Raw genomic sequence first — 16,605 nt, 5'->3', positions numbered from 1 at the left:
ACATATAATTAAAAAAAAACAAAAAAAACCCAACCCAATTATTAAAAAAAGTACAATTGAACAGTGAAAATTGGAAACATTAAAACAGTTATAGTTATTAAAACTACATTTTTTACCCTCCCTGCCAAAATGTGACTCTCTCCTGTGTTATTGGCTGTCATTGTGGAGCCCTGGCTTCAACCCAGAAAACATAATTTAACAGTATTTTAAATATGGAAGAATTCCCCAGTCCTGCTCATCCTGTATTATGAAGCACAGCAGACTAGTGAAAAATGTGGTTGCATCCAAAATGACCTGGATGTGTAACTTCAATTAATCTAAATGGGGACATTTGTGTCCCTAAGGAACCCAGATGGGGTTTTTTTGTTAAATCTGACACTGCACAAAAAATAATAATGCATCAAAATCAATGTTGTTGCTAATCATTGACATATCCCAGACTGTGATAATCCACCCCACAATAATAATTCACCAAAAAAATGGTTTTATAATGTGTAAACAAACTGTCTTTTAAAGGGTTAAAATCCTGAACATTAATGAATATTTGATATTTATTATCACGACTGATGTTTGTAAAAAAAAATAATTCATTCAAAGTAGAAAATAATATTAACTTATAATATTTTTATGGCAGTTTTTGTCCCTAAGAAACCTTAAATAACATTTTATTTTAAATGAGGGTCTTCTGTCAGTAGGTGGCAGCAGAGTATGACTTGTGATTCCTTCTACACTAAAGCCTGATGATTTAAAGTTAAATAGGTTTCTTCACTATCATTTATTCATCAGTGTTTCCAGTCTGACTGTTGTTCTCTTTTGTCCTGTGAGCACAGTGGATGTGGGTCAGAGAAGGGCAGCAGCCCCCCAGCGGTGAAGCTCTCCCCTCGGGGTCGGATATACACCCTGACCAGGACTCCCACAGGAGTTAGGAGGACTCCCTCTAGGGAGCTCGTGTCTTTTGGTAGACACAAGTTGAGACGTCTCTCTCCCACCTCGTCAAGAACAAGTAAGAAGCACATTAGAAAGTTTATTTTTGTGTATTCAGATGTTTTTCTCTCACAAGTCTTTGCCACAATTAAATGCGGTAATAAGCTGTCAACTGACTGCATTGAAAGTAACATTTCATGGTTAAAGGAGGACAAATGGTGTAACTGGCTAGTTATGGTACAACTGTTGTCTGTGGTGAAAAAGCGTAGTTGTACTTGCTTACATTTGCCCTCCCTCTATAGTGTGTGGTTATCAGATGACCTATGGAAGTGACTTGGTCCAGAGTTTTTGAATAGATGTTAGATTTCTTAGTAGCGACATTCTCTCAGTCAACCTCCTGTCTCGTCCTTTTCACATACCAACAGGGAGATATTTGATTCAAACCAAGAGTCATTTGAACAATATATTCATCCTGATTTTGGTGTTAATGCCAACAAATTAAACATTTTACTGAGTGGCAAAGACATTTCCTTTACATTATCACTCTCTGGATTCTCTTTTGGATTTTTGCTTCCTAGTTTATTGCTTATTGTTGACTTGTATTTTGTCACCATTTGGCACCATTTCTCTCTTCAGTGTCACTTTTACACCACCTGTGTCCCAATATTCTCAAACTGATGCCAACTACATATTATTACTGTAGTGTTGGATAGTATTCGCTTTATAAAGATCAGAGCCTGATCGATGGTGGACTTTTTGGGGCAGATGCTGATACCAATAAAAACCAATGTATCGATCGATAATCTTAGAAATACAACATAGATACATAAACTCAATTTTTGCAACAATCCCTAAAATGTGGTTACTAAACACTTGACAAATACATATAATGGTGGCATGATATTTTACAGTTAAACAATGAACTTAACTGTAAGAAATGACATCAGTGCACTGAAACAGTCAACTTTACTGGGAATTTAATAATTATAAATGACAAAATTAAAAAAAACAGAACTAAAAATGTATTAAACATGAATTAAGTTTGCATAAACTCAATATGTAAATTAACTATATAAAATGTTGCCTGTATAAAAACAAAGTACATATATATCTACACATATCATGGCAACATCAACCCCAGCACCAATATATTTGTGATAGGCCAGTATCAACCAATAATGTCGCCTAACTGATATATATTTCGGTCAAGCTCTAATAATAATAGTCAGAATATACATAGTTTTGCTATTTGTACACAATAAATTTGTATTTTGCAATAAACAAGAATTGTAGAATGTAGGCTGACAGACTTCAATCAAAATGAAACTTTGAATTTTAATGTTTTTAATGTTTTAATGTCCCTCCGTTACTTTTGTGCATATGCATTGTGGGCCAAAAACACAGAATTTAAGTGTATTTTAAACATATAAGGAGTACTTAATCCTATCAATTGTCCAGTTTGAACATGTCTTAAACTCAAAACCTGCTTATAATTAGTTAATTTTGTGTGTTTGTGTTTATTTTGGACAAAGCTGATGAATAATTTGGCACCTCAGCTTTACCTCTGACAGCAGCTATTCCAGCCATGTCCAGTAGAGGGCAGCAGCTCACATCTACATCTCCCCTTATAGAGGCTTTGTGTTGCTGGCTGTCACAGGAGAGGCATAGAGGAGGAGGAGGAGGAGGAGTTGGTGGTGGTGGAGGGGGGAGAGGAGGTTAATTGATTGCCCAATTCAGCCGTGATGGCGAACAAGTGCCGATAGCGGGTAATTTGCAGAGGTGGAGGCAGGCAGCGCCACCGCTATCAAGCCCTGGCACCGCTCTCCCTCCAGTAGATAAAAAGGAGCTAATGCATAATTATCCTTTTGCAAATTGGATTGTTTTAACGAACTGTAGAATATAGGCCTAACCTGATGGAAAGCAATCATTGTTTTTACAGCCCTCCCTCCTTTCCTCCTCTCCTCCTCTCCTCCACCTCCTCCCCTCCTCCTCCACCTCCTCCCCCTCTACTCCTCTCCTCTTGCCCCTCCAACCCCTCCGGTCATTCTGCATGTACCCTACACGCCTCATGCCCATCTTGGTGTAATCTCCCATACTCAATGGAGTCAGAAGACATTAGAAAAAGCCATCACTATTAACATTAGGCTTTATTTTCCCCCCATGGCTCCGAGTCTGAATCTATCTGCTTCTTCCTTTTTTCTGATTCTTTAACCTCAACTTTACGCATCCTGTCTCTCACCTCTCTCACCTCTCTCTCTTCATCATTTCTCCTTTGCTTTTTTGTTTTTTCTTTCTTCTTTTTTTTTAATCTCATGTGTGGGACCTAAATGGCCTACAGTGGGAGAACACATGCATCTCTAATTAAAGATGCAGGTAGAGGTGGAGAGCGTAGAGGAAGATGGAGCGCAGAGGGGGGAAAGCTGCTCGTAGCCGTCTGCGGCGCCGATAAGAGGCGCTAATAAAGAGCAAATTGAATTACTAATGATGGGAAGCAAAGTCCCTATAGATGAGCCCGTTAAAAAACCCAACCTTATGACCGCTCACACACACACACACACGTGATAATACACTCGCAAACAATGTTTCTTAATTTCCTCCTCAATGAGAATCTTTAGAGAAGCTTTCTCTCTCTCTCTCTCTCTCTGTGTGTTAGCAGGCGGAGGTTTCCTGAGGTGCTCGGTTATCTGCGGTTTAATTTAAAGAGGGCATAAACCTAAGTAAGCAGTTAGGGCTGTAATGAATCGAGAGGTGTGTGTGTGTGTGTGTGTGTGTGTGTGTGTGTGTGTGTGTGTGTGCCCGGAGACAACCATGTAGCCCAGATAATCTAATAAAGCAGATAAATGTCAGGAACGGACAGAACACAGAGAGGAAAGAGTTGCTGAGCTGAGCGGCTTCAGGCCCCATTTGACAGGCTTCCGGAGCGTTTTAGGTCTCTATCTCACTCCGGTTTTCTCTCCGCTCTCTCCATCTCTCATCCACACTCTCTCTCTCTCTCTCTGTCTTATTTTTCCTCTCTTTAGCTGTCTCCACTCCACTCTGCTGCTAATATTCGCTGTGACTTTTAAGCCGAATATATCACCGAGTGAGGACTGGAGACATTTTTCTGTATCATCCCGTTTTGAGCCTGAAGTGTGTTATTAAAGTCAAGAGAGTTACTAAAAATTTAATTTAAAGTGCAAAAGTGTAAAAGGATCAACTGTTTTTTCCCCCCAAAATAACCTAAATGTCAGTCACACCAATAATAATGTTATAAAATATATTTTTTGAACACAATTTAAAGGTAAAACTGCACATTTTCAAAACACACTTTAATATAAAACCGACTTTATATATTGTTAGAAATAAGAACTTGGTATTACAGTGTATAGAAAGTGTATAGAAAGAGTTATATTATTATTATTATTGTAATTATTTAATTGCAGTGAGAATATTTTATTTCATTCCTGATGATTATAACATTTTACTCCCCACTCTTCACTCATTCCTGATAACTAGAAACATGAAACAGCTCTATAGTTTAAATAAACACTTAAACTTAAAGTTATACAAATGTTCAGACAACCACAGTTATTAATATACACTGTTAAAATGGCTCCAAAGTTGGACAAGCATTCCTATGGAAGCTCTGAATGAATGTTGATATTAATGAATGACATAAATACATGAAACCATGTTTTAGTGACTACTCTCCAAAATAAACAGCAGCTGAAAGACTTTATGTAGTATGATCATATTTTTGACACAAATCCATGCTTAAGTCCAGATGAATGATTGGCCAATATCAATCGTGCTCTAGTATTGATAATACTTTGATTCTCCTTGGCCGAGCTTCAATAAACATTTTCAGCGTGCACTTTCTCCACTGATGAAGTCAACCATTGACAAATAAATACTCCATAACAATGCATGTTCAGTTTTAATCAGGGCACAAAATTATCACCAGAAACCATCCAAATGCTGGTAAAGATATACAAGTTATTGGTAGATTTACTTCACTCATCAGCCAAAAAACCCCCCAATGGTAAACTATTGAGTGGACATTCACGAGCCATTGAACTTAAACCATATCAGCACCATGTTATTAATATAAAGCTGTTTTCAGTATTAAATCCAGCCTGTTTGTGTTGTAGTAGAAGTGACTCTGTATCAGTGCCCACCATTGCTCTCTCAGCATCAGTTTACATGCTGCCCATGCCCCCCCCCCCCCCCCCCCCCCCCCCCCCCCCCAACACCATGGAGCCCATTACCACCACAACAGAATCCTCCAGCCCTCACCCCTCCCTCAGGGATCCTGTTACCGCGCCGACGGTGATCCCATTTATTTAACCCATAAATCATACGTGGCGCTCTGCATTGAGGGCCGTGCTCTCACTGACAGTTTCCATTTTCTGCAATGATATTGTATGTACACATCACTGTATGTATGTATGTGTGTATATATGTATGTATGTATGTATGGACACATGCACACACACACACAAATGAGATGAACAACTGGCTCTACTGTGCATAAGTACCAGAAGTGCACCAAGTATCAAGTTCCTCCTGCAGTGATTCAACCAGCTCTCAGTGCTCATCGCTACTTAATAAAGTTTATATCTGTGGTAGAAAACAAACTGTGAAATGAAGCAACTTGTGTGTTTATATTTACACCTTTAAGAAATCTTCACTGGTGATAAATATAAGACACTTTCATCACTAATTCATTATTTAGTTCAGAGAGTCATGAGTATTTTCTTTGCTCCTCCTTTTTTTTGTTTCTGTTCTCATTTTAAGATTTGATTACAAAGTTACACTTAATGAAATAGTTGGTTTGCGTGCTTTAAACCAGACTTCTGATTAAAGTAAATAGTTGTTTGCAGCTCCTCAAAGAAAGACTGCAGTGATGTCCAGTTACGCCTTGTTATACGTCCAAATAACAGTGTGTTAAATGCATCAAAACACCTGCATTGTTAGCCTGCACACCTTTTTTAACTTTATTGGTGAAATAACATGAGAAAGAAGATGAACATAGAACAAACAGATTAACATGGAGACATAAGACAGCTAGATGGTGTAGAGCAGGATGTTACAGTTTGGGTGTGGTATGTTGTGGGTCGTGTGTTTGTGTGTGTGTCATTTCTAAATCAGCAGCTCCCACCTAGTTTACCTTCACTCCCTCTTCAGTCTGTACGATGCGTTCAGTGTTTGCTTCAAGTGTTAAATGATGCAAAGCTCCACAGTGCAACATCCAAAATAATATGAGGAAGACAATGCTGGATTTGGCTTCTCCATTTAATCAGTGGTGACACAAGACTAGAGCAACAGTGTAATGTATAGGATGAACTACTGATGACAGACATTATTTCTGAATGTAGGACATTATGACATTGTTTATTATAGTTTTAGATCACGTCTACTATGCAGACGATCATGACAGTGATCAGAGAACTTGGATTGCATGTTGCACGTTTCTCAGTTAATTATATCAGATGTTTACTATCCATGTCCTGCACATTCCTTTAAATTAAATCACTGTGAATCTGTCCATTTACTACCAGTGGTGGTTACTACTACATGCACTTTTTGACATAGTTTTGTAGTAGTTTATTAGACTTTTAGCTTTGGATGAATTGTGATAATTCAGTAAGCCGGCAGTAAATTGTACGGACTGAAAAACAGTTTTCACGCTGCCATCTTTGCTGCAACTTTACAGTCATGTATTTTGAGTTTTGACTTTTCTTACAACACTTCTAATCAGATTTTTATATTATCTTATCACAAAGCCATTATCTGTCTTCAAGTGACATGAAAACACAAATAAACACAAAATATTACAAGCAGTGTGTTTATCGAGGAATGATACTTTACAGTCTAACAATAAACTTTATTGTACAAAATGACATCAGTGCTCTTAAACAGTAAACACACAGCTGGGAATTTAATAATTATGAATAGCTATGAATGAAAAAACACACATAGAACAAAACAAAACATACATATATTAAACTTGAATTAAGAAAAAAGATCAAATATACATTAAAAACATTTCTATATAACTTACAGCACATATCAGACAACATATTCACCCATACGGATATATCTGTGATAGATCAATATCAGCCAATAATATCATCTGATGGATATATAGGTCGGGTTCTGGTCACAACAGCCTGCAGCTGCGTTTGTTTATTTGCATCCTTCAGATAACCACAGGGTCACACTTGCCCCAGTTTCTCCCAACTTTATTCTTTCACGCCTGAACGCTCCTGTCACCCACTCACATTTACACACATTTACACACAGAGGAAGCTTAATTCACTGTTTGTGTGTGTGTTTGTTTGTTTGTTTGTTTGTTTGTTTGTTTGTTTGTTTTGTTGTCCTTCCGTCCATGTCCGTGCACACAGTTGGTGTTGCTATTTGTACACTGGAAGCGTTACACTATATCTTATCTGTATGCTGATCTTTCCCTGAACTATTTATTGGTCAAATGATTTTAGTGGTTGTTTGTGTGTGCGTGCGTGTGTGTGTGTGTGTGTGTGTGTGTGTGTGTGTGTGTGTGTGTGTGTGTGTGTGTGTGTGTGTGTGTGTGTGTGTGTGTGTGTGTGTGTGTGTGTGTGTGTGTGTGTGTGTGTGTTAGTGTATATGATTCTCCCGTCAGCTGCTATTCTACATACCGTTCTCTAAATGCCATTCCCCCAATGCTCCCATAGTATTATCAGTTGGACAACACACACACACACACACACACACATTGGCATCGTGTAAACCTCAACCTAGTACACACACACACACACACACACACACACACACACGCACACACACACACACACACAGGCATTCTGCTCATTCCTTTGCACTTTCTCAGGCTCTCTGTGTCAAACAGGTGGACCTCTGTCTTCTCTCCGTCTGGGGCTTTATGTTTCTTCCTTTCTCTTTATATATCTGCACACACACACATGCCGTTCGAGACATCTGTGACCACACACACGCAAACAAACCACATCCAGACTGTATTGCATCGCCATAATGATTTAAACCAGAGAGAAAGAGAGAGTGAGGGAGGAAGAGCAAACAAAAGACAACGCCTACTTTTGAGTTATGTTTGGGCCTATATATATATGTATATGTATATGTATATGTATATATATATATATAGGTGTGGATATATGGTTGCATGAATGATTTAGTTTCTCATGTACTATGGTGTCTTGTGCAGGTCGGACACAGTATAGCTCCGTGACACGGTGCATGGTAACATTTGGCATTTTGATTAACCTCTCAGGACTTAGGGAGTCGTACATGCCAGCGATCAGAACCACTCCCCACCCTGTACCTACAGTATGTTCACATGAGTAACCCCTCCTCCATCTGCGTAGTAAGACCCCTCCTCCTCCCCCAGACTCTCATCAAACTGTCAACTGGCCATAATTAAAGTTCAGACTCATTTGAGTTCAGCGTGGACGACACACACACACACACACACACACACACACACACACACACACACACACACACACACACACACACACACACACACACACACGAGTAGTCAACACGTTTAAATTAATGCTCTGCTAAACCTTAACCTAACTCCTGCTAAAAAACATGCAACAGGTTTTATTTATATAGTTTGAGATGATCAGTATCAGTTGATCCTCTGTTTGCATGAGCTCAGAGTGATGCGTGCTGTCATGAGGTGGTGTTTTTATCCTGTGTGTGTGTGTGTGTGTGTGTGTGGTGGAAAGCGGTTGAGAGGCATGTGTTGAAATGTGCAATCAATACTATTGAGTCCTGAAACTTTAGCCAGAGATTACCCTGACTCCTTCCCAGTTAAGGAGGTAAATGTTTTCTTGGTATCCAGAGGAGTGGCACATGTGCCAGGCTGTCGGAATAAATCAGAAACCTATCAGGACGCGGGCAGAGGCCTACTAATGATTTGAGAACACATGGCAGCCAGTGCTGGTGTCATTTATTGGTAAATGGCTTGGCAGAGAAAAAGGGTCGCTGCAGTGTTTAGCTATAGGAGCATCTTCTTTAACCCTCACATACTGTTCATATACTGACTCATAATTACTCTCTACACCAAACCCCGTCAGTCTTTAATACATGTTTTCTGCAACAGCTGTGAAACAATCAGAAAATAAAGTTTTATTCATCTTATTCTTTATTCCTGCCAGTGCTGCTCGCTCTCTTCATTCACTCTCTAGCTCGCTCGACCACCATTGCTCTCGCTCTCTCTCTCTCTCTCTTGTTCGCTCACGTTGAATCAGGAAGGAGGAGTCAACTTCGAACGTTGTTTACATCACCATCCGACAAATCGTGCATAGTACACCTGTAAAAAAACTGACATTATAAACTCTTAAAACTACAGCATGCTTTGCAGAATAGTCCTTAAAGTGTCCGACTCAATAAACTGTCTCCAGCACTCACACAGTAAGATCTAAGCTTAGTTAAGATGTTTCCATGTATCAGTGTATCAGTGTGTGTCATTATATCTGGGGTGGGGGGAGTGGGAGGGTGGGTGCAGGGGGGCATTTGGGGGTCTTAAGTTGCATTAAGCTTGTCTGTTTTGGTAAAAAAGGGAGGAGAAAGGTGGGGGGGCTGTTATGAACCACTCCATAAATCTTCACCTTTTGTCAGTTGGAGAGTGTGCCGGTATAGTTACCCCACTGTACCCCCGACCGTATGACAGTAACCCTATCCGCCCCCCCACCCTCCTCCTCCTCCTCACCCCCCCTCCCAGCTCTCTTCCATATGTCTACGCACACCGATGTGTTACCATAATAATCATCGGGGGTTTGTCGTTTACGTGGGAAGATGAGCAAAGAGTCTGAGGAGTGCCCGGCATGTTAATTATGTCCCACACACACACACACACACACGCGGGTCTGGACACATGGTAGAGCAGGGATTGTGTGTCTGTGGGGGGGGGGGGGGGGTCAATGGTTGGTCATTCAGGCAGAGGCAGTGTTATCTGGGCACTGGGCATGGCTGTTGACATGGAGGATGTTTATCACTTGAGTCAATTTCTGGGAGGTTTATAAATTGTTCTGCCCTATTTAATCACATAATGCAATCTTCATTTAAAGAGGTCAGCTGAGTGAGAGACCTTCATATTAGCTTTGCAGAGCCAAAGTTGAACTGTGGATTAATCTAAAACACTGGTTTAGTCCAGTTTGTAACGCCCAGACTGCTACGAATACTTTGTGGCACAAAATTAGGGACATTTTTAGTCTTAAAATGAGTTAACAAACCTGAAACCCTGATTATAAAACCAATTATTATTAGTCACAACAAGACTTATTATTAGTATTGATAAAACAGACTTGGGGATACCATTTTCCTTGTTTCCGAATGTGGGTTTTTTCATCATATTTGACAGCAAAGAGGCTGCTGGATGGAATATTTCAGTTCATATTGGCCCTTCGTTGTCAGCGAGGTGCACAAAAAACATGCAAGATGATTAAAAACTGATTAAGAAAATGATTAGACTAAAGACTTCTCTCATTGTAGGCTTCAAACATGACAATGTTTTAGCCAAAAACATCATTAACAGTAATGTACTGATGATTTTATAATGAATATCGGAGCTCTCCAAAAGGTATTTGTAGTTAACTACACCATTCAACAAGAACAAGTCTTAACTTCAAACAGAAGCTTCACACTTCAGATCAGATATTAGTAACACAGCATTTAAGATCAGGACAACACAGTAGATCTGAATCCTAGATAAATAGTCTCATGGCTCATTACATGTTATATACAGGGTAATGCTAGGGTTGGGTATACCTTTTAGAGTAAGCTTCGAGTACATAGTTAATGATTTTAATTAGAAATGGTCGATTTTAGGCTGAATTTTATCTTGAGAAAACATTTAAGAAGATTGAGTTGTGAACTTAACAGCTAAAAAAAAGGTGTTACAGGCTTTATAGGCTGTTCTTTGAGATCATTATTATTAAAAAGTCTTGTTTTGGTGTCATATTTGTCACCTAAACCTGGGTACCTTTTTGGCTTTAGTGTCAAAACTGTTCAAATAAGGAGGACCCTTGTAGCCGAGGGGTTACAGCACATGTCATATACCTGCGGTTTGAGTACGACAAGAGACCTTTGTTGCATGTCATATCCTTTTCTTTCTGCCCTGTTTCTTTTTTGGCCTCTCTGCCACCAACTGTCCAAATGAAGGCAAAAAAATAATAATACTTTTTGCCCCGTCGTCCAAATTTGGGAATCAGTGGTGTAAAAGGGTCGAGATCTTCAGGCTCATGTTGTTCATCCATCACTACAGACCACACACATGTACACAGCCTTTTTTCTCCAGTACTTTCACTTCATTTCTCCCCTTCTTTCTAGTCTTCTCTCTGCAGTCCCATTCTGTAATTGCTCACCCACACCCTCGCTCTATTTCTCTACTTCCTGCCGCTGTCCACTGGGATTAAACGTATTCCCCTAATTGATGGCTTGGCTGCGAGTGTCGGTAGGCTGCTGGAGCCAAGTAGAGGCCGAGACCCATATTCCTATAATGTTAGTGAATTTTGTGTGGTCATGTGAACTGATCATCGCTTGCAGCTCAGGTTTTATGACTATAAGCTCTTATCTTTTTTATTTTTATTTTATACCTCTGTCTTCATCACTCTTTCTTTTACACTCTCGATCGAGATGAGCCCTCCCCATCATGTGTGCTCCACCTGGCGCTCCATCCTAACCCCAGAGCCCTGCTTCAGGTCAGCGACCCCCATGCTGAAGGGGAAACCTGACTCCTTATCTTCTTAATGTTATTTTCTTTTTTTTCCCCAGCCTTTCCAACTTTCCATTTCAGTCATACCGGCCTAAGACACCCGAACCCTTCCAGTCTATTCTGGTCTTGTTGAGTTATTCAGTGACGCCATACTATCTTCCCCTTAACCCTAACCCCCTACAACTCCTTTCCCACCCATCTAAGTGCCTCCTCATCCTCACCCTCACCCTTTCCTCCTCCCTCTTTGACCACTTGCTTGTCTTTGACCCTCCCAGGGGGCGCGTTGAGTTTTGCTCGGCCTCCCAGGGTCTCGGGGGAATTTCGACAGTGTGCCTCCAGCTATGATTGGCATTCAAACCTCTGAGTTCAGTGCCCCGACTTTCCCTTATGTCCCTGACCTCCCTGCTCTCAGGGCTGGGGGGGGGATAGACCCCTTAAACCCACCATAACCTCACTACAGGTGTCCCCCCCCCCCCCAAAGATCTAACCATTGACGTTGGGAACAAATGTGGAGCGGATTCTTCAGCAGAGACATGATGGACAGGTGTAAAGTCAATGATTAATTGATGCTGTCAACTTACTTACTTGGAAGTGAAAGTAAGAAGTTGACAGCAACTGTGATAAGTTGCAACTTATTGTTGTATTTTGTAGGCAGAAACATTTTAATAGGGTTTTGCTGCAATGCACATCAAATGCTATTTTTACAGTATAAACATGATTAAATTAATATTTATATATAATTGATACTTTTCTTATTAAGACCCTCATATAAAGGGTCAGTGCAGTATTATTTGTTTTTGATCAGATATGCCAATGCCACAGCCTGTGAGATCAACAACTTTAGCGTGTTAGCATGCAAAGCACCACTAAACACAGAGTACCTACGAAGCTGGAATGTCATTAGTTTTGCAGCATTTAGTCATAAACTAAAGTATTGCACAAAATCAAATATTGACCCGATGATGGTGTTTGATGATAGGTCTGGGAATCAAAGTTATCATGATTAATCCTCTGTGGAGAATGAATGTGTGAACCAAATTACCCAGCAACCCATCCAATAGTTGTCAGGATATCTCAATTAAAGAAAAATGTCTACCTCATGGTGGCGCTAGAGAAATAATCCATCACCAACACAGGAGGATATATATCTTGTGGTCACCATGGATACCTGTATCATCCAGTTGTGGTGACATGTTTGGCAGAATGAGTGAAAAATGCTGGTGGCACTAGAAGAAAAGTCATTTGAATTTATCTTCAGGGTATCGTGTCTATCTGTAAATAATTTCATGGTAATCTTGTGATAGTTGGTGAGATATTTCCCCTTTTAATCCCAATTGTCAACCTCATTGTGGCACTAGATGAAAACATAGTGTTGCAAAAGTGGATTATCTATATTCCACATTTTAGTTCACATTTATTTTCCTGTATATAATCATGTTTTTATGGAATAATACTGGTTACACCAATTGACGCTGCGTTACACCCGAGTACAGTGTATAATGGAAACGATCCTTTTCTTTATAAACCAGAATGAACCTTTTAATTCTCCTTTCTTTCTCCTTTTTCAATTCATCTGTTTCATTCCCTCTCCCTCAATCTCACTTAACTCCCCCCTTTCAACTCCTCACCCTGCTCCCATTACCCTCCCACCCCCCCTCCCTTCTCCCATCCTCCTCCTCCTCCTCATCCTCCTCCTCCTCCTCTTCCGCAGGCCCTCGGTTGTGTTTTGGTATTTAATAATGGATGATTGTTTGTGTTTGTCAGGCAGCACGCTCTTGTTAAAGCGCTTTAAGATAACTGCTAATTCCAGCAGGGCTGTATTGATTAGCTGCGCTGGGTGAGGATTGTTTTATAGCCTGAGAAGAACACCACACACACACACACACACACACACACACACACACCCTTCCCCTCCTCCTTCACTCCCCCTTCGGTACCTTCTCCCTCGCCTCTCCTCTCGTCAAGGGTCTCTTTCTCTCTCTCTCTGGTTGAATAATTAATGCTTAACCTATTTAATTAGTGAGATTTGCTCTGAACAGAAGCAGAGTAATTGAGTCCTCAACTCTGTGCGGTCGAGGAGGGAAGTGTGTGTTTGTGTTTATCTGTGTGTGTGTGTGTGTGTGTGTGTGTGTGCGTGGCTCGTACAGTGATGGCAGCATTAAGTGGCTCACTTCCTCCCCTACAACCCCTCACTCACAAACGGCTTGTGTGATTTACAGTACGGCGCCTGCGGCCTCTTCTACGTAGCTGTCAGTCAGTCGGGATTAGCGGCGTTGGCATTTGTGGTCAGGGAGGCGTAAGTGTTTTGGTATGGGTCCCTTCGGAGCGTGCTCCATGCCAACCACATGGGCATGGAGGGCAGAGAGGGTTAGCAGTGATAGGTGAGAGCGCAGACTGTGAGTGATATTAATAACCACTACTACAGACCAAACAATGATGAAGGATTTGTTGACCATCTTTGGTGTTGTAATAGAGGCTCGACACCATGACTCTTCGTTCACACTGATTAGTAGGGACATTAGTTGGGTCAGTTTGTTATTATTATTAACCTTTATTTTACCTCGAAAGACCTTTTTTAGCAGGAATCCTCATTTAAAATGGTGTGGACAAACAACAACAGCAACAACAATGCAAATCAATATTCGGTAGATAAATAGAAGAAGATAGAAAAACAGATTACGGTGAAGTTAAAAAACATTTGCAATCAATTAAAATAAGATCTGAAATAAAGCCTTTAAACAGCTGTAGTGGCAGTACAGAATCTAAATTTAAGGCCTTTTTTTTTTACAGATTATTCCAAGTTTAAGGTTCATTATAAGAAAATGACTGTAAATTCAACAACTAATTTTCACTTCAGCACTACAATGTCTTAATTATTGCCTCTATAATCTATTTTATTCATCGGTTTAACTGCAGCAAATGCACTAGTGATCACCGAAAGTGTGGAAATTGAAAGTTTTGACTCACCTTTTAAAGGTTTTCAGTGTTTGCATGACTGTATGGATGCAACTAAAGATCATTTTCATTTACTGTTTCTATAAAATGTCAAATAATGGTGAAAAATTCCTCCTCACAGTCGCCCAATATCCACTCACAGATATTTAATTTGCAGTGATTATAAAACAGACGAGAGCTGCAAACCTTCACAGCTGACAGAAGGAACCAGAGATGAAAAAAATAATTATTGATGATTATAAAAGTTGGTGGCGATTCATTTTCTGACAGTTTTGCTATAATCAACTCATCATTTCAGCTCTACAAAGCTTAAGAAGAGTAGAAATGAATATCAATAAATGCAATACTTTTGGATTAATTTGATGATGTCTTGATGATTAGTTGGTCTGTTGCTAATTTAAAGCCTGGCCCGTGGTTGGTTATCTGCAGTTTCCAGTGTATTTTTGGCAGTCTTAATGGTTTGACTTGGTTCCCACATGGTCGGCCAGCAGACTGAGGTGGGCTGCATCCATTGGTTCAGAGGAGACTGCTGATCTCGATGCCGTCACGTCTTCCTGGGCCAGCATGTAGAGCCTTGGCATGAAAACCCAGAATCAGGGGTCAGTACTATTTATACTCACCTGAGAGTGGGTCAGGGTGTACAGCCAGATTCAGGACTCACACAAATACACACATGCATACACACACGCTCGTAAACGCAATTCACTTCATATCAGTTTTATTTATACAGCGCCAAGTCTGGAGGCGCTTTACATATAGATTAGATATAGACTGCACTCTTTAAACACGGGTTAACACACACCTGCACGTGCACGCCCGCATGAGTGTGCACGAGCAGAGCTGTTGTTGCATTCCTGCCGGTGAGCTGCAGAGGGGGCTCTGCACATGTGTGCCGCTGGCTCAGCAAACCTGAGCAGCTAGTGACCTCCTGCCCCCCTCAGACCAGGACTCACATCACAAACCTGCCTCTTCATATCCTATAGGTGTGTTTGGCACATACTGTACACTTCATGTATGCATACATTTACACAGCTATGCTTTTGTGTCTGCATTTAAAACCATTGGCAACCTTTTTTCAGAACAATTTCACACTTTATTTTTATTAATTTATTTGAAGCTAAGACCAGGGAGCGTTATATCATGGCAATGTTAATGTCAGCTGTTTTATATGATACCTTTCTGCCATTCTGCTGCTTCTTTTATCCAGCAGTAATGTTTCTGTCACACTGGTTTTGTCTTATTGTTTTAGTCCCTGACTGACAAATCTCTATTTCATAATAAATTAGATTAGATTATAACCTTTACCTCTCATTCACACTTATGTTTTTTTGTCACATTCTCTGATTTAAGCTTAAATGCAGAGTGAATTCTGTCTTTTAAACTGTATTTTACAAATTTAGGGGCCAATTTCACAGGCAGGGATTAAGTTTAGTCCAAGATTAGTCTTGTTTCTTAATGGATATTATCACAGAATCTAGAATTCGGACTAGTCTTAATCTCTGTCTGAGAAACTGGATCATAGTTTCTTCAGTTCTGGATCATTTTTAAGTCTTTATGTCTGCAGCATGTAAACATCTTACACTTTGATCAGGGACAGAATTTAATTGATAATGTGTCAAAATGTGCCAGATTGTGTTCTGGGTGATAAAACAAAAGTATAAATACAAACAAAACAACATACATAGCAGACACCCAAAACATATCATATCATATTAAACACTAATAATACAGATAAATACAGTAAAATCAGTTATACATAAAACATATCATATCATATTAAACACTAATAATACAGATAAATACAGTAAAAGCAGTTATACATAAAACATATAAACACCAAACATCTAATGAATGGTAGCTTGAGAATATTAGATGTCACATACAAGCTGCAAAGTTAAAAGAAATCATTTTAAAACATTTATAATCAGTTAAAAGTTATAGTATAATCTGTTAAAGTATAAAAACATTTATAGGAGAAGCACTCAGCGTGACCAGCGGATCATTTCCTC

General features: G+C 39.9%; 1 protein-coding gene across 1 annotated transcript in view; it reads left to right on the top strand.

Moving 5' to 3' along the window:
- Window positions 1-16,605, top strand: part of LOC133985265 (mucin-5AC-like) — a 31,096-nt gene that overhangs the window by 3,135 nt on the left and 11,356 nt on the right. The window contains exon 3 of the mRNA XM_062424863.1: window positions 831-1,081. Within this exon, the coding sequence (XP_062280847.1) occupies window positions 831-1,081 (251 nt within the window). The remainder of the gene's footprint in view (window positions 1-830; window positions 1,082-16,605) is intronic.

Source organism: Scomber scombrus, chromosome 8 (genome assembly GCF_963691925.1).
Source record: "Scomber scombrus chromosome 8, fScoSco1.1, whole genome shotgun sequence".
Taxonomy (NCBI): domain Eukaryota; kingdom Metazoa; phylum Chordata; class Actinopteri; order Scombriformes; family Scombridae; genus Scomber; species Scomber scombrus.
Note: the sequence above shows the minus strand (reverse complement) of the source record. Positions and strands in the feature narration are given on the sequence as shown.